We start from the raw sequence: 20,128 nt of genomic DNA, 5'->3' as shown, positions 1-20,128 counted from the left end.
TCTCACTACAGAATATCAAGTAAATAGTAACTTAACATGGAATAGCTGATATATAAATTCATGTCTTAATACATGCATTGTTATAACTGTTGATGTTACCTCACTCTTAGATAGTCACAGCATAGATAGACATTTCATTATACTACTTAGGAGCTTGACTCAAATCTTGTTAAAACACTGAGGAACCTTGCATTAAGTATAAGTTTATAAACATGAATTTAATGAATTCATAAACATGAAGATATAAATCTACAAGTACATGTTTTCTTTTGAGGATTTTTTGCCACAGACTACCTTGAAAAACTTTCTCTAAGGATTTATTTTCCTCCATCTGCTGACTTGTTACAGGGCAAGTCACTTCTTGATTAAAAAGTCTGGGGGAGAAAAACAATGAAATAAATTAATGTTTTATCAGATGTTAGCTTTTTTTCAGAGAGAATAAATGAGGAAAAAATAAATTGCTCGCATTTTAATTAGAAGAAGAAAATGGTGATTTTATGCTTATATTTTAAGGATAAATTATTTTAACCAATTACCCAACCACTGGGGAAATTAGTACAGAGCTTCAGAATTACTGCCTGTAATGTAAAAGAATGCAAACTGTATAATCAGATAAATGTTAACTTTTCAAAAGCAAGACTTCAGTTCCATTGATTGAAGCTATTTCTGAGGCATCTAGATAAACGTGTGTTTGAATAACTAGAGAAACAATTGCATAAACTAATCAATGCTGGGAAAAAAAGACTCTATTTTGGATATGGGACTTGTGGTGCATAATTTTCACTGCACTTTGGAGAAACACTTTTTTTGCTTTTATTTTAACTTTTTCATGTTTGGGGGCAAAGTGAGAGTTGGCACTGGATTATAGAATTTTATGATAACATAAAAAATATTATAGAACCATTTAACTGTACTTGTATACGTAGATTCATTTTTTACTTAATAATTTCTACTTTAGATCTGAGAAACTGTCATGCTTTCTATTTACTGTATTTGAAGTGGAACAGAGGAGCAAGTTTTATGAATTACATAAATAACATGAATCATGCCCTTCAGTTCTAATTTAACATATATGTTTGTGTATACATCTATATTCATGTATTAAAAACCCCCTGTATTTATATTGCTTGTACATTGAAATAATATTTAGGAATGCATTTCAGTCATTATTTTAGACTCAGATTCCAGAAAATGTTTAAGGAGGTGGCTTAACTCTGGATATAGTTATAAATGCTTAACTTACAGTATTTCCTATTCTATTTCCCACAATGGGAGGTATGGTTAGTGTAATCATTTACACTAATCTATATGATGCTATGTGAGAGAAACCTAGATTCCTTCAGCAGAAGTTGGTGCTGGTGTAAAGTAACATGAGTCCCTGAGAGACATGACAGAAGAATGACATAGTATAGAGTTGTTATAAATATTTACAGATGCATTATTTGAAGAAGGTGTTCTCTAACAGACTGTGTAGAACAGTCTAAAAGTAGCTATGTGCTTAGATAAAACGTGGAACTAAGACAAGGCATATTTAGAACAAATTTAAAGAATAATTTGAGATCAGTGAAACAATCTTCCAATTGAAGTGACAATTGCACAGAAGGCAAATGACAATAGATCATTGATCTGATGATTGCACATCATATTAGAGACAAAATTGTTATGTTGACACTTTATGTGATGAAAATCTTTTAGCCACATTTAAGAATTAAAGTCCCATTTGTCACCATGCCTATCATTCTTTAAAAAGAGATTTTAAACAACTCTTTTCAAAGTGCATGGCTTTTTAGCTGCAAAATAAATCTTTTTACTTCTTTCTAAGTTCTACTGAATTTCCTGATTATTTGCCATCCCATGCTACCTGAGTTTAGTAACCTTTCCTTATCGATGCGGTTCCTATGTGGTTCCCTTCATTGAGGATTAAGAACCACATAGGAACAAGAAGTGGCTTTCGATCTCCTGTAAATAAACTCCCTCTGTTAAAGCTGGAATTGATTTTTTTTTTTTTATTTCAACATATAGAGATTGAGTGTATTTTTTCAAGCGTAGAGGCACAGCAGGCAAATAATGTTGATATAGAAAAGTTAGTGTTGAAATGCATCATCATCTTCTTGAAAAGCATTGCTTAATGCCAGATGAGTTGTTCTGTCATGTTATTTTTCCCCTTCCTTTTAAAAAGAGTCTGATGCTTAGAAACAGAATTCTTGTTTAAGATCTCAACTCTTGCGGCTCATTCTACATTGAAGTCATCATCTGCTGACATATCACAATTATTTTCACAGTGACCAGTTATGATGTATCAAACAGAGCATTCTAAATTAAGGATAAGCAGCAGATACATGCTAAAAAGGAATAATACTTATGATTTGGTGAAATTGCCCCTTGTGATTAAAGGAAGCAAAATTCTGAGGGAAAAGAAGAATAGGTCAAGAAAACAAGAAAGCTAGACACATGATGTACCTCTACAAGCAGAATATTTTTCAGGTCCTTCTTTTTACGTAAATTTGATGTCTATTATCAGAAAAACTCAGACTATTTCATGAAGGGAGTTTCCAAATTTCATAACTTATTTCACCAAGTAACAATTTTGATAAAAGCAGGCTTTCACTGTGAGTAAATAGTTACAAATAGCTCAATAGAGATATAAATATATTTACAACGAGTGGGAATATTTTTATATACAAATATGAATAGTGAGCATGTAAATCACAGATAGCTATTTTGAGTGAGGGTGCATACTTATAAATACATGTCTTATGAAATATGAATTCACTGAAGTCAGTGGGAATTTTGCTTTTTTTTTTCAAATGCATCCTTTTGCAGGGATGGAAGGGCGGAAAGGAAGGGAATGATTGTTAGAAGCCATTTGATCCATATTTGGTTTAACACTAGGGAGGTAGGACATGAGAATGTCTTATGGCAGAAGCTGTCAAACTTCCTGACCTTTGAAGCAGCATATCAGTACTCTGTGTGATAAAAAAGCAGATCTCTCTAACTGCTGCTGCTTTGCCTCTATATCATGTGACAGTTTGCACCACACCTCCTTCTCTTCCTCTCCATTTATACATTATCATCGTCCTAACTTAGTTTGCCTCCCTTGCTGTTGTGTTCTCAGATGCAAGTGTAAGCCATGTCTATAACTGCCTTTCTTTGCAAGATACTGTGATGGTGCAGATGGGGGAGCTGCTAGCTACTACACAGTAGCTAGATGGTGGTGTGTCTAATTTGTTTTTCTGTTTTTGATGTCTCCTGGCTCTTGCTCACTTTATTTCTACAAGTATCAAATGCGGTTTTTTCTCAGGACAACAGTGCTAACTGCCTGAATATCTAGAAAACATCCAAAAAAGCTACTGTATAGTTTTCACTAAAGCGCTTGTGAGTTGTTTAGTGCTTACAACATGCAGTTTGGCTAATGTTAGTCCGTGTCCTAATGTCACCTGCCTTTTTTCCTTCCCTAAATTTTCTGAGATTTTATTTTAAAGTTAAAAAATATGAAAAAGGTATAATTTGTCTTTTTATTGCTTTGTTGACTGTTTTGGTTCTTACACTTTCCCTGTTTCTATTGAATTATAGGATGAAGTTTGTCCCAAAGCAGATGGAGATCCTGTTCAGCGGTGTGTATGGGCAACTGCTGTTAATGTAAAAGACAAGTTCATTTACGTAACTCAGCCCACACTTGACAGAGTCCTTATTGTTGATGTACAGTCTCAGAAGGTTGTACAGGTATTTATTTCTCATTTTTAAGTTAATATCTAATTTGGACACAAGAATTTAAGGTTTTCCTTCATATTTTGGAAAAAAATGCAGTTAGCTTGAGAGTAAATAGTACCTAGAAAAAAGGCTTACCTACTTCTGATATTTAGCAGCAGTTTATGTTTAGTGACTATTCTTGTCAATAGGCAATTGGGAGGGAGAGAATCAACGTGCAAATGCCTCATAAATATTAATCAAGTAGTTGAGGAAATTGGTTCTTTGGGAAGTTTCTGGATTCAGGTAGTTTTCACTTGAAAATGAAGATTCCTTAAAATAGAGTCTTATCACAGGATTGTGTCTATTAGTTTTGACAGGAAAGGTCAGGGGGTTAGGTTTGGCTACAGAAGGTGGAGGAGTGTTAGTAAGCTTTTAGAAGATAAATTACTAGAATTGTGGAAGACCCAATACCACCCTTAGTCAAGATTGGAGACTATTAATTTGAACTTCTCTATTCTCTACTCTGTAGGTAGTACTCAGTTTCTTAGTCTCTGGGATGCTGAAGATACTCTGCTTAGTCAAAATAATTCATTGGGTAAAAGAGAGAAATCGATGTAGTGGAACAAGGATTAATGCACTCATATAGTTTGTGGAAGACCAAGGCACAAGGTGATGCAAAAATGAGTATTAGTCTTTTGGAGCAGTACAATTCCCTCAGGAGAGCCTGAGAGTCACAATATACTCCAAATGGTCAGTAGTCTTACAGGGATGGAGTAAAAATTTGACGTTTAGTTCCCACTACTCAAATCAAATATCATAACCACTGCGGTCTTGTCTCTTGTTCTCTTTTTTTTCCCTTTCTGTATCCGGTGGTATCAATATCACTGTACTATGAGGTTACATAGGGGATTTACATGAGGACAGGTTTTAGTCTGTGGAACTGTTAAAACATGTGAAAAAGCAATGAAAAAGTAATAGCCATAAACTCATTACATTCTAAAAATATATTTTCTGCATATGAAAAGTATATTTAAAGTCTTAAAATGCTTGTGTTAACAAGGCATATGGAAAAGAAAACATAATATATTTTTCTGTTCGATTTCTGCTTAGTATTCCCACCATATTACACTTTTTTTTAAAAAAAATTTTTTTTTTTTTTCATCAGACACATACAATAGAATATATTTCATTATATAGTCTTCAGTCTTTCAGGATGATATAATTTGACCAGAAAGATTAGTTTTATTTTGCTTTCAGTGGCAAAAAATGTCAATCAATTACAGTTGGGGACTGTCAACAGTCTTGTCAGCAGCCAAAGGGCTTGTTTTTAGGTTGGGTTTTTGTGGGTTAAGTACATTACAGATCATATAAAATCTTGAAATTTACTTTAAAAGTAGGGTTCTGCTTTTTCTGAATTAAAGTTATTTCCTGGGCAAGGAACTCTGAGCTAATTAATAACTTGTTAAGAATCCTGCTCTGATTCTCAGAAAAAAGGACAGTTGTATGTGAAACCGATAAAGAGGTTTTGACACCACACTGGCTGCTCTGAATCAAATTTTAATCATAAAATGTGCCTAACATCTACAGGGTTACTTATAGTATCAGCACGTTCATAGGAAACAGATGCTCTTAGGCTAAATAAAACATGGATATTTGTTAATTAGAAATTGTTAATATAAATACTTAAATAGAGATTTTCTTCATTTTACTTTTTTTTTTTTTTTTTCCAAAAAATGAATTAAAATCTTTAATGTATATATGATATATCGTACATTGGGCTCTGGGAAGACCTTACTGCAGCCTTTTAATACTTAAAGGGTTCTCATAAGAAAGATGGGGTCAGATTTTTAAATAGAGCCTTTAGTGATAGGACAAAGGGTACTGGTTTTAAACTAAGAGAGTAGGTGCAGACTAGATATCTTTATATTTATTTATATAGAATTTTTTTACGATGAGATTGGTGAAACACTGGAACAGGTTGCCCAGAGAGGTTGTAGCTGCCCCATCCCTGGAAACATTCAAGGTCAGGCTGGACAAGGTTTAGAGCAACCTGATGTAGTTGAAGATGTCCCTGTTCACTGCAGGGAGCAGTTGGACTAGATGATATTTAAAGGTCCCTTCCAACCCAACTATTCTATGATGCTATGGTATTAGTATACCTATGTATTACGTATATTAATGAAAAATTTTAAAATGCGTAGCAAAATTGCTTTTTAAAAATTACATTAACTTGACAATTTTAATTTTAATAATTTTGCATTCTTTAAACATCTGCATTTTCTGCCTTCTGTATTCTGTATCAGCTAGCTCAGTACACATAACTTCCTCAAAACCTGACCTATCCAAATGGTGGCAGGGACTGATAAAATGCTTCATTCAAAAAGTTAATAATAATAAATTACCAATTTTTTGGTTCTTTTATAAATTAAATTGACCTTTGCATATCAAAATAGAGGTGAACTGAGTGGATAATGAATTTGTTTTGAAAACAAGACTTCTTTTACAACCAATTCAATATATTTCTTCAGGAAGAGAGACTTAAAAATATATAGTCTTACTACAATCCACAGATTTGAAGGACTGGAATCTATGGCAATGGTTTCCCTGATCTCTGGCTGACATTCATGTGTCATCTTGCCTTCCTACAGATGATGGATGAAACACCAATTTAATTGCATTTATTAGCATTTAGACTTCAGTGGCAAGAGCATATTTTGCCTTTGGAGCCCACTGAAAAATAGTAGAGAAGTTGGAGGTTCTTTTAAATTTATGGAATAGTTTGATTGGTAGACTCTTCTAATTTGCCTTCAGTTACATTACTTCTTATATTGCTAAGTACTTTACCATTAACTGAATGTTTAGAGATATTTATCACAATGATCTATGACAATTAAAAAGTAAAATTCAATAAATTAGCTACTAATTAAAAGTACGCCCCTCCCACAGAAATATGTAAAGCGATTCTCCACTTTTTGGATGGAGTTGGGTAGGTGACTGTTCTATCACATAAGTATTCAGGTTTCTTTAATGAGCTGGAAAACACATACAGGACACGTAAGTGTTATACAGAGTGTACTAAATCTGTGCTCCTTAGCAAATTTTTGAGCTAAAATCAGATACTCCACAATATTTCATGCTCATCCAGGAAAAAACCTTTCACTTTCAAAGAAATTTTGAGGGATAGAATATCATTTTTCTAACCATTAATTGTTGTTCTACTCATATCATATACATATACACAATGACTCAGACAAACAAGAAGCAAGGAAGGGAATTTAAATTCTCAGATCAATCTGTTTTCATTATTTACAGTACTGACTAGCACAGAAAAAAAAATAATTGATTTTTGGAAAATAGATACTAAGCTGTTAAGAAATGAGAGCGTATTGCTTACTAGACAGCCTTTTCTCTAAATGTCATATTAATACAGATTATATTATTTAAATGTTAACTATTTCCAGTTTATATCTTAAAGAAGAAACCACCTATCTGCTCTGTAAAACCAAGTTTTCAAAAATGCATACTCTAGTAGGAACAAATGTAGAGAACACTTAATATTTTAAAAGTGAGCAGCAATCTAATAAAAATTTTGGCGAGGTGCAAAAGACCTAAAGACAACTAAAAACATATTTGAAAGGGCTGTAAGTTGTGTAATGGCTGTTTGCTGTGTGAAAATAATGTTGATTTGATTTTGCTTATTATAGTGTTTTCTCTGAAGTGCTACTGTATATGTTGTATTCTTTTTTACTGTGAAAGTTAACATAAAAGATGTGTGTACAGGTGCACATATAAAACAACTAGATTTGAAGGTGATTTATTTTTATGATAACTATATCAAAATAAGTAGTTGGAGAAGATTCTGGAGAAGACTAAATTGAAATATATTGGAAACATGGATGGTGTATCTTTAGAGAGATGTATGTAGACCTTTTGATTTAGCCAGGTAGTTCTCATTGTAGTGTTAAGAGAAGTATTTTATTTCATTTGTAAATTCTTGAAAGCAAGCACTGTCGACTGCAATTGTCCAGTATTGTTTAGCAGCACATATAACTGGGATGACTTAGAGGCATGCTGAAGTAAACAGAGCTCACCCTTGTTCAGTCCATGCTGCTCTGCTGGCAGATCAGCCTGGCTAGCTAGAAACAGCTGAAAACCAAAACAAACAAAAAAAGCTTATTGTTGGAAGATAAGTAAGACAGGGCCATGCTTCCAAGATGCTCAGCTTCAATCTGCTGCTGGCTCGTCTCCTGGGAGCTGCGTTACCTGTGCTTGATTCCACAGGCAATTCCTTCTCCTTGTCTTGGCAGTGCCACGGCCCAGACCTTGAGCACCGCTTAAACTCATCCAGCAGAATATGTACCGGTCAGACCTTTTGTCTGGGGAAACTAAAAGGAAATTTGACACACCTGAACAAATTAGCTATACAACAGCCTAAGTATTATTTTAGACAACTTGTCTTCTAGCTTGCCCCAGAATAGTGTTATCAAACATAGATGATATTTTGAAGGGGTATCTTTCTGATTTTAAAGGAGCCAGTGAGCAACCTGGCTTCATTTTCCATTTTCAAAATGAAAAACAAATTCTGCCTAGATGAAGCTGTGGCTTGCAACACCTCAGGAGTACAGTTAAGTATCATCAGCAGTCTCAGCCAGCCATTAGTGCATTATCTTGAGGATCTATATCATTAGTTTAAATTAGGTTCACTTAATTAGCCAGCTGGTACTCTCCTTGACAAACTGATAAACAAGCTGTGCTTTACAGTTCCATAATGGTGAGACTAAAAAATAATTTCCACCTATTTTTTCTGCTTTAATGATGAAAATAGAAAAGTAATTCCCCCCAGTTGTTTACTTCGTGCAGAATGTCTCTTAATCAAATATGTTGTCCTCCCATTTCATACCTCTGAAGTTTTCAGTTCTTGTCATAACAAGGGAAGTATAGAGCTCAACTGTCTAAAAGGTTTGTGGTCTCAAGAGGCAGTGCTCAAGGTTATAGGGAAAACACTTTTGTTCTGATCACGTCTACCAAAAGTAGCAACTGTAATTGGAAAACATATAAAACCAATCTCCAGCTTCAACAAAATATACCCAGTTCAGCAGAGATAGGAATCTTTGCTTATAGCAACATTGTGTTGATTTTACGCAGGACCGTGTAGTAACGTCTTGCGTTGATACCAATAGGTGGCTTGAGAGTACTCTTTCCTTTTTAGCCATTTTCCAATAATTCATGTAGTTTTTAAACTGATATGTATAAAGTGAGTGTGATGGTAGGGAAGGAAGTACTTTTTTCTTGATTTAAACCCATTTCGTTTTCAGCTTAATAGCTTCAGTATAATGTAATTTTGATGCCAAATGTTAGAGCACAATGAATAAAAATCACTTTTTCAGCAGCTCAGTAACTTTGAGTTAATCAGAAGGCTGTTTCAACAATTGACAATTTAATTTTTAAATACAAGCTGAAAACATCATAAAATGCATGGCCAGTCATCATTTTAATTCAAGTATATATATTAATTTTCTTTTGAATACATGACAGAAACTAAGGATTTCTATTTTTATTATGTTTCAGGCAGTAAGTACAGATCCTGTTCCAGTGAAACTACACTACGATAAATCACATGATCAGGTCTGGGTGCTGAGCTGGGGAAGCATGGAAAAGAATTCACCAACTTTGCAGGTGAGGTGATCAGAATTATTATATGCAAGGAAATCAGACAAGTTGAACCTTTGTGTAATTGTAACTGAAACAAAGAGCTCCGCTCAACAGGCAGGATTGAGTATAACTGTTCAGCAGGTATTCTTTTTTGCAGCGCTGGGCAGCACTGGGGATTGCTCCACTACAAGTGCCACACTTACTAACAAAACTCTCTGACTACTATACACAAAAAGCATACATATGCATTAGATTTATTCGAAAAGGCAGTCTTGTGCTAATGAGTTTTCAGAATTTATTTACGTAGTCTGAGCATGAGTGGTAAAAACAGAGTGAGGGTCTTCTCCCCTCCGTAGGGGTCCCCACAGCCTTTCTCACACTGTCCATTAGTGAACTTTAGGTTTCTTGTGTCCATATGTGGTCACAGAGTTACTTCATCCGTCCTTCAGCTCCTGTTTGTTCCAGCTTTCAGTCACTTACCTTGACACTGGCATCTTCTTAGGCCCTTGGTTTTTATTTTTTTTAGGTTCCTGATATTAGGGATGTACTCAGGGAGGGTTGTTTGCTTTTTGGTTTTTGTTTTTTTTTTTTTTTTTTCAGACTGTCCAAGGTCTGTCTTTTCTTTACTAGGCAAGGAGTTAAATTTTTTAAAACATCTTATAAGTGGGCAACTGAGTAACGACTACAGAGGGTAGTTAGGAAAAAGTATAAATGAAATTATATACATTACAATAAAATACAGGAAAAATACAGGAAAAATAAAAGCTAGTAAAACTCAAGAGATGTCTAACCTTAAAACTAAATGTCCTACTTTACAGGTCCCTCTACATTAGCAATTTAAAGTATACATGCAGCAGCTTCCCTTCACAACGTTTTGTATGTTTTCCTTTAAGCATTATTATCATGACTCAAGCAGGGGCAGTGAAATGATTTTAGGTAACCAGAAAATAATTCAGACAACTGACTTTCCTAAAAAAATTAGGATTTTCAACACCCTTACTCAAAAATGACAAGGGGAAACTGAGGGAAGGATAAGGAATGCAGCTGAAAGCAGCAGCATATTTTGTAACTGCCAGTATTTTAAGAACAAAGTGTTTATGATGGTTTTGTCCCTAATTAGAGGATAAACTGGGTTTTAGGTATATTCCTATTTCACTAAAAACATATTGACACTCTGGAGGTGACAAGCTCCATCTTATTGCTTTTTTTCAGATGTAAAATATTAAAAATCTTTACTTTTCCCATGCCTCTGAGCAGTGGCAAGCCTAGGGACAGACACTAAAGAAACATTTCAAGAAGCTGTACTTGCATTCCTATGTTTTCACTGCTTTCTGTTCCTTATTTAAAGTAATCCCCTGAGAGTATGATGATCATCTTTATGTCATAATTTCAAAATTGCTTTTTATTTAAACTGTTTTCCTCTTATTTAGAAGTTAATTAAATCCTTATGTATTTAAAAAATTCATATAAGATAAAGAATAAGAGAAATTCAAACACGGGGCTCAAGCAGAAAAATGAATAACATTTGAAAAAACCTTTTCAGCATCTACAGATTCTTAGTAACTATGAGTATGAAAAGTAATTTGTGGGAGTTTAGCTGTCACTTCTCCCCAGAATATGACTGTAATTGAATAAATCTTCTGTTTTAAAGCAACTGATAATCTTCATTCTCCTTTGTCCTTACAGTATAGATAATTGAATATTTTTTTAATCCTTTCTTAAGTGCATGTATGTGAATATCATCGTGGCTATTATGATACACGGAATTGTCTTTTATTTACCCATAAACATTTACCTCAGAGAAGGTCCAAGATTTTGGAATTTGAGAAAAATTGGTTCATAACAACTTAAAGAGTGTGTAAACTCAAATCAACATGCTATTCTGAAATATACCTGTGCTATGTTGAATTACCTCATGACTGACAAGAATTGGGAGTATGCCTAGCCATAGCTTCCTGTGGATCAGTTGATAACATCTTTTCATTCTTTCTGAAGTGCTTAAGGAATTTAATCTCACTCTGGGATCTGGTGTAAAAAAAAAAAACAGGTAAACAAAAAGCTTAATTTGCACTAAAAACTGCTAGAGGCTTTAGTAATGTAAATGCATAAATAGACACTCAGCAAAGCTTAAAAAAAGGTAAAAAAAAAAAAAGTAAATATGAAGATTAAGTGGTCAGGTATGTAACAGTTTTCTGAAATCTGTAATGCTGATCCGCTTTATTCACTGTCATTTGTGGTTGTTTTCTTGGTAACTGAAGGATAATACAAGAGATGGAATACAGAGGAAATGCTATATTAGTTTATTTGGATAGAGATTAAATTTTGAAAGAGATTTTCTTCAGTTTATAATGATGTTACTTTATGTAGGTGATAACACAAGCCAGTGGGAGTGTTTCTCATCACACAATCCATACTCAGCCAGTGGGAAAGCAGTTTGACAGAGTGGATGACTTTTTCATTCCAGCTACAACCCTCATCATTACTCATATAAGGTAAGTTTTAGGTGAATTATAGTTAACTTTCCAATGAACTATAACAATGTCTTCAAAGAAAATATAATTTAAAAACCTTGAAAATCTGAGACCACGTCAACTACTTCAATATTGCTATGGAACACATTTCATAAACAAATTAAATGTGAGTTTTCTTGAAAACAAGCTAGATATAATAATAAACACATTTATTAGAGTTTTTCTTCCTTATCTCACCAAATGCTCAAAAGTTCCACTGCTCTACATACTAAAATTGAGATATAATATCATCTGGGTTTACTTGAGGAACTGATAATTTAAATTAGGGAATTATTCAGATAATTCCCTAATTCAGGAACCAAAACCTTATATTGTAAATAATACTAATTTCTTCTACTACTCAGAGCAGTTGCCATAGATTTGCCATACTGTATTACATTTATGTTGTACTGGAGTTATTATCTTGACTAACAGACCACAAAAATACTTTTGGAGTTTTAAAAGGAAATGTGATACAATATAACTTAACTCTTTATGAACAGGCTTCCCTTGTTCATTCTACCTCACTTTTCATCAGGCTGTTTTAAAACAAACCATGACTGAGCATGTAACATAAACTCTGTTTAGATGCATGAATAAAATCGGTCTCATTTCATGAATATACAATGTTAAAATGGTTTATATTGTAATCCATGCCAGGAAACACTATAAATTCTTGGGTCCTTAGTTATTTCTCTTAGTGAATGTAGGATTATCTTTGTGTTTGTCCAAAGAGCAGACAAGTTCCATCTGTGATAGAAATACTATTAAGTGTGGAAGAATGGAGCAAAGTTACCAGTTGGATTTTAAAAGATATTGGGACAGAGAAAGAGAGTGTGAGAGAAAGAGGGCAACACTTAATACAGGTATAGAGCAGAAATCTTTTCAAGATCTCCGCAGAGCCTCTTAAATGAAAATCTGGGGTTTTTTTCCTCCAAATGCATTTGTAAGAATGTGAAATATCATTTTCTTTTCATATTTTTTTCTGTAACATTTCTACCTGTAGGGACTGGAAAAATCTGCAATTTAGGATTTCTACATGTGAATATTGCATTCTATGTATAGCACTTTGTATGTTTAGGACAGTTAGTTTCTTTGCAAGCTGACACAGCTTAAAATACCTCTGCAAATGATTAGCTCAATTGTTTATTCTGCTCTTCCAGTTCAAGCTTCTACAGAAATGCTATCATTAGGATGATCTTAACTGTCCTACAATTATGAGACATCATCATTCATTTTTAGCTAAAATCTTAAATAGCAGATGTAAATATGCATCTCCACTTTAAAAAGCCATATTTTCTGATTGTAGTGAATGGTAGTCTTTTAAATGTGAAAACATGCAATTTAGGATTATTTCACAATTGATTCCAGAATTTACTCTATATGTGCCTGTGATGAATCTAGTCTTATGTATCAAAAACTATTTTGCTTCTCTTAAAGATGTTGTTGATGAAAGATATAATTTTTTAAAAAAAATCTACAAAAGCCTTAACTAACAAGTAACTTAGAAATCAGCCATATGCAATTTTAAAGGGAATGTGTAAATTAATGTAGTTGAATAGTACACTGACTCTAAGTACCACTACTGCCACATTTCTTGAATTGAGTAGATAAATGCACTTTATGTCCCTGAAGTAATCTGCAGTCCTCACACTTAGCCTTAGAAAAGCATTAAATAATTCTGATACATGTGGAACAGGTATGCCTTGAGAGAACAAAAGTTACTGCTTCATAAACGACTGAGTATAGAGGTATCACCCCAACAGAGGTGAAATTTAGATACATTAATTTTCATATAAATAGGAGAAGAAAAAGATGGATAGGGATAAGCATCATACAAGGAGGAGAACCAGAACTGGGAAAAGAAAAATAAGCCCAGTCCAAGTCTGGTGAGGAGCCCATCTTGTCTAAGTCAAACAATTTTAAGTTGATATTTTGCCTAAATAGGTCAAATATGCTTTCTGCTTTGCATGGTGAGTCACATATACCTTCAGCTGATGAGTCATTTCACCTGTACTACATGCAGCTTAGGAGAAAAGAGAATTAAAGAAAAAAGAGAACTCACAGAAATAAAAAAGGAATATGAAATTCAATTAAACAGTGAAAGAATAAAATTGGATAAGTGACTGCATATATATGATAAACATGTACATCAATTCAGGCCTAGTATAATTATCTTGTAACTTTTTTTTTTTTTTGCATTCATGTGCCATATAAAGACCAAAAGAAAATTTCTGAAGTCTGACAAAAAGCCTGCATTAGTTTGTGCAATGCCAAAAGCATAGATTTGGGGTTTTTAACCAACAAAATCAATTCAACAGCAATTAACTGTTTTTACCTACCCATGAGCTTACTTGAAATGTAAAGATTCTTATTTTAATTTTCTAAAATGCCGAGTGCTTTTTCTAGAAAAGAAAAAAAAACAACAACTATATAGACATATATTGCATTTTTATTTTATTATGTATTCTTTCAAGAGATATTTATGTGAAATTAGTCAGTCATTAAAGTATTTGTCTTACATAAAACGTCTGGCCTTCAAGTACTTTGATTTTTTTTTGTTTAAATAGAAACAAACTATGTGAGCAGTGTGTCAGGAAAGGTTTTTAATTAACTGTATTCATCAAATTAGTAATGAAGTAGAAAAAAGTGTCTACTAAACCTAACTTGTCACCAATCAACAATAAAATTGCTCAATAACAGTATGTGTTTGTTAAGGATGTTAGGCAACAGACATAAAGTTTGAGCTTATTATTCTTTGTTATATATGCCAACCAGGGGAGCATTTTATGAGTGTGAATTGTAAAAAATAGCTACAAGGGCAGTAACACCACTGACTGAATTAGCTGGTCTAGTTAGCTGCTCAAGGGCCCTATTTACATTTTGTTAGAAGTCAGTCCCCTTTGACCATGCAACCAGCCCCTCCAAGAAAAAAGAAAGCCTTCTGTAGCTAGGTGCATTTGTCATCTGTAAACTAAAATTTTGGATGAAGGAGCAGAAGACAGACTGTGCATGGCTTACTAAATTAACATCCAGAACTAAACTTTCAGTCTGAATAAAGGCATACCATTTGAAAGTATGAATTAAGTTTGATAATACAGTTAACACAGACCGTCTACTATCTGGTACATATTGTGTCTGGTCAGTTATTCTTCAAGCACTGTAAAGAAGAAGGAATAGAAGGTAAAGATAGATAGGCTTGTTAACACATAGGGAGAAAAATAAGCGTGAATAATAAAGCTATCGTAGGTCTTTTTTTTTTTTAAATAATATCTAAAATGTTATTTGGTAACAGTACATATACATGTGTTTAAAACTTGTTGAAGATTAATTTTATTTAAGAAGTGACAGAACTATAAATCATTTGCTTTACCTAGGTGGGTTATTTTTATATATGAAAACGGAAATGGGCTGCCCATTATTATAAAAGGAAGCCCCACATATTTTAATGCTCTCTTAGGCAGCAAATAATTTATAATGCCCTTCCCCCAGATCAGACATTTGAAGATGTACTAAAAATTTTGGTTTGAGGTAAACAATAATTAATTCCAAGGAAAAAAATATGTTTTCCCAAACTTTTCCTACCGCAGACTGAAGCAATGTCTGGTTGTGCTTACAGTACAGGAGTCAGGGCAAATAAATTTTTGGTTTGATAATCAGTAAGCATAATATCCCTGCTTTGAACAGCTGTGATAAGCCATCAAAGCAGCAGCTAAGCAAGCTAAGGAGGCATGAACCAGAAGAAGGAGAGGAGTAATAGACCAATTCTGTTATTTTTAAACTCTTTTATACTTGGTGGATAGTTGATATGTGTACAGAAGAAGACAAGAAAAGAAGGAGTTTCATTCTGATGAGAGAAATGTGGTAGGATCAGTACCATCAGTTACTTTTGGGGAGTGAAGAGGTGTCCCCCTCAAACTATTCCCTTGCACTCTGAGATGAGGGAGAAACAGTTTTGTGCAGACAAGTACTGTTGAGAATCAAGCAATGCTTTGGCTGTAATCCTTTTGTAACTGCTAACCATTTATAAATATATACATCTAAAAAAAGAAAATATATATTAGTTTTAGTAAAAATATACTAACTACCTTCCTAATAATGTGTAGAGCACCCCACTGATGTTTCCACATAGCAAATCACTGTTTGTTCAGAGCCTCAGCTGCAGGTAGATCAAGTTGTCACCCCATAAGGCTCTAAAAATGTAGGTGACTTGCTTCTTGAATTTCTGTGGTCTTTTGACAAGACTAGTTACCTGCTGACTCTAAGGGAGAGATTACCTCATGCCTTTGAGCATTCCTTCATGATGGAAGTAAAATTCTTTCTTTCTCTCACAAAACTTCTAACATGCAAGCTTAAAGTTTAGAGAAAGTCAGAGTTTCCCGTGGCTTTTCATGATTTTCCAGTGCCAGCTAGTTGTAGTGCAATGCATAAAAACTCTTAGTCAGAAGTGAAAGAGTCTACAACACAAGAAAAGAGTAACAGTTATTAATAGAAAGAACCCTTAAAGAAGTTTCCCCAGACTTGCTTGTAGAAGTCTGAAGATTCAAAGAAATTATACGTTCATCTTGCATATCATGAAAAAAGCCTGTTCTGCTTTCGTTATCAAATTTGTTTTACCTCTGACATGTGCACTCACTCCCAATATATGTTGACTTATACCAAGAGAATGAATGAACATAAAGCATTGCTTTTCATACACAATCATCATGCCCATATTTTCAGTTCACACAGGTTGAAAAAAAATCCCCCCCTCCCCCAGTTGTGTTGAAAATTTAGCAGACACTGGGGCCACAAAAGTAGACAGGATGAGATCTATTAATCTGTAATAAATGGTACAATTCCCAAGGGTTTTTTCTTCAGTTATTACTGAAGCTTATTCCTTTTGTAGATGCACCTTTTAAGAACTGAGTATATGTATATTTTAAATATTTGGCCTTCTACATTTACTGAGAAAAAAAATTTATTCAGTGAACTATTTTTTTGTGCCAAAGCAGTTCAAAGCAACCTATGATCTTGTCCTTAATTGTCTGCTAATACCATTCCTTATCATAAAAATAGACATTTGCAATTAGTATGTGTGATGGCTGCAAAAATATTACTTGTATAATACTCATGAAAATATATTCTTGGAAGCCTAAGGAGCAAAAGGACTGATTATTTCAGCTCCACTGTTCATAAATCGAAGTGAATAAAAGATAATTGGAATAAATTAAGGTCTGTCATTACACTGCTGTAAAATGTTTCAAAAGCAATATTAAATGAACCCACTGTAATGGATAACTCTTAACTTTTTAGATGTTTTAATCTTTTATCAAGTATTTTAAATGTCATATAGTTACCTGACCTAACAAGTGGAAGAATGAGCAATCAACTCACTAGTAAGATGGCTCAGGATCTGAATAGAGTTAAAATATTCTCCGTTTGAGTTTTTTCTCTTTTATTTCTCTTGTGTATGGTAATAGGGAAGCAATCTTTCTAAAATTATACTTATTCATGTGCACAAAACAGTCCAAAACCTCAGCTTTTCTTTAAGAGGTAATTGGAATGTGCTGCCAATGCATTCCTGTGAACCTTCTTAAATGAAACCCATGTGGGGTGGTGATTCAGTAAATTCACACTTCATTCCGGAGTTTAAGCACCTATGGAGGTGTGAAGTAGTTGAAGGACTGTGAGAGCATTTTCAGTATTTCTATGCAAATAAGCAAACTGAAAATATTATTTTGCTTCAGAAATCCTACATAATCAGGGAGAACTTTCTGTTCAATGGTTTACAAGTCAAACAACAGAAGTGGTAAATGACGAGTCAACTGTAGACAAAGCATCAACAGAAGAAGTAGAATTAATCTGGGGGTTGAATTTTTCACATAGACAATATGATTTAGCTCAAAGATAAGGGTCAATTTAATATTTTACAAATTCTGTTAACAAGGCACCTTAGGGGAGTGGAAAGTTTGAAACAGTTCTTAGTCATTAGGCTGTAAGGATATATAGTGCTACAGGGGAAATAACTTGAAAGCTTGAGGAATTGGAGAAAGAAGCTCAGTAGTACCAGGGCAAGCAGAGACTATCGAGGAAGTAACTGCAATTTCTAATAATGATTATGGAGTCTGTCAGTGAGTTGTACATGGTAGCATAGCAGACAGAGGAGGTGATCTGGGTTAGGGATTCATTCTGCATTCTCCCACTCTGTAAACTGTGAGAGTAGTGCTAAAGGGAAAACCTCGTAGTCATTCTTTACCCTCCCTGTGTATTTTCCCCCGCAAAAGAAGGACCCTTTTGGTCCATAAATGTGTTGCTTTTGTAAAAGAAGCTCACAGGAACTTCTAGGAAATATGGAGGGGAGACAGTAAAAAGTCTTTTTCTGCATGTTTTCTGCTTTAAATAGTGGATTTTACAATATCTTTGTTCCAGAGGGAATGTGAAGAATGAACGATTGAGAGATTCAGTTCAGACACAGTTTACATGCTATAAAATTTACTTTGTTCAGCCACCACCACTGGCAACAGCAACTACTGTTGAAATAAGTGCCTCCCTAGAAAATGTGCAGGTACTCTTTAGTCTGTCAAATTTATATTCTCCACTTCATTCCTCCTCTGTTCACATGTCCCCACGCAAAAAGCTAGGAGTCCATAAATGTAGCCATTGCATATTTTCAAACTAGGAAACTGCCAGTCCTTTACATACATACAAGATATGCCACATGCCCATACTTACGTTTCATCAGTATCCTCCCTCTGCTCCACTCCTACATTCTAAATCAAAAGGACCTGTGTTTACATGCTTTAAAATATGCTAGACAGTAAGGATTCCCAGCTGTGTCTGTGGAAAAGCACCTACAGAAGTTATGAAGTAACTGCCAGCACTCCACAAATACAATTAAGATTTTCTGTCACTGAAATCTTTCAAAGACCTGATGTTCTGAGGTGTATATGTCATCTTTTAATCCAAGTAATTTTGGAATTTATGGAGAAAATATTTTTAATTTTAAACTTCATTTTCAGCACAGTGTTATGAAATTTTATTAATAATTATTTGCATATTTAAATGTATCTAAAATAAAAATATTTTTTATAACGCATTGAAATCTGTTTGTTTCTAACCTTGCAAGAAATCAGTCTTGAAAACTGTCTTGTTTCTGGAGTAGGTTATCGTGCATGCCTTTTCCCATGTCACCTGACAATACAATAAAAATGCTGCTTGACCGATTTATTCAACTCATACTCCAAATCTTTTCCTCGTGGGTAACTTGAATAAAACTTCACAAAGCTTTCACACTAAAAGTGCTAGCTGTCAACAGAAAAAAAAAAAAAAAAAAAGATCATACTAAAAAATATTTCCATTTCAGTGTGGCTATTTAGAAATGAAAATTCCCTTCAAATGTGGTCTTTTTAAAACATGAGATTATAGCCAACCTTTACAGTGCTATAAAACTATTGCATCAGCAAAGGAAAATTCCTTATGTTCTACTTGTCTTTCCCCATTAGCTCAGGAAATGGCCTGAACTTGGCTTAAGTAAGTCTAGTCAGCCTACTAAAGCAAAGGGTAGTTTTGCTAAGCTGTACATGTTTTACACACTGTAAGATTTTTCTCTTTTGCATGTGCAGAAGTCATTACAGGAATATTTAACTTTGGGATAATATGATCTGTCCATCTGAAGCGCGAAACCAACCATTATTATAAATGCCTCCTAGTACTTATCTGCTTTTAAAAATTCAGCATATATCAGTATGTGAAAATACATGAAACAATGAAATGTATAAAAATGTAATCAGCTATAAAAAGAAACTAGTCCCTGCAATTATGGCACATAATTTGTTGTACCCAGTGATTTGATCTTACCTTAGTGCTGCCTGAATTACTCATTGGCTTTCCAAATAAACCAAATTATAAAGATTAATTTATTAGTTTTGAGGTAATCTTAAAATTAATTAACCACTTTTCTGTATGTTTGCTAATAAACTACCAGAGTGTCATTATTTTAAAAAACTGTTGCATCTGACTTGGATGGGGTTAATTTTCTTGATAGCAGCCAGAATGGTGCTGTGTTTAGATCTGTGATTTTGGAATAGTGAAAATTTGTTTAGAAATTTTCATTTGTACATTTCTATTTTTAAGCATTTATAATACATTTTTTTTCATTACATTTAAGCTTTCCTATTTGATATTATGTTAAAAATATATCTTTTAATTTTTAGTAAAGCTGAAATGCTTGTGTGATCATATGAATCAAAGACTTGAAAGAAACTTCCAAATCTACACAGATAGACTGCTTGGTC

At 33.8% G+C, this 20,128-nt stretch overlaps 1 protein-coding gene across 3 annotated transcripts in view; it reads left to right on the top strand.

The window, feature by feature from the left end:
- Positions 1-20,128, top strand: part of FSTL5 (follistatin like 5) — a 332,497-nt gene that overhangs the window by 291,547 nt on the left and 20,822 nt on the right. For all 3 annotated transcript variants that reach the window (XM_074905701.1, XM_074905702.1, XM_074905700.1), the window contains 3 exons: positions 3,574-3,723; positions 9,259-9,366; positions 11,710-11,834. In XM_074905701.1, the coding sequence (XP_074761802.1) occupies positions 3,574-3,723; positions 9,259-9,366; positions 11,710-11,834 (383 nt within the window). The remainder of the gene's footprint in view (positions 1-3,573; positions 3,724-9,258; positions 9,367-11,709; positions 11,835-20,128) is intronic.

The sequence above is a fragment of the Athene noctua genome, chromosome 4, assembly GCF_965140245.1.
Source record: "Athene noctua chromosome 4, bAthNoc1.hap1.1, whole genome shotgun sequence".
NCBI lineage: Eukaryota > Metazoa > Chordata > Aves > Strigiformes > Strigidae > Athene > Athene noctua.
Note: the sequence above shows the minus strand (reverse complement) of the source record. Positions and strands in the feature narration are given on the sequence as shown.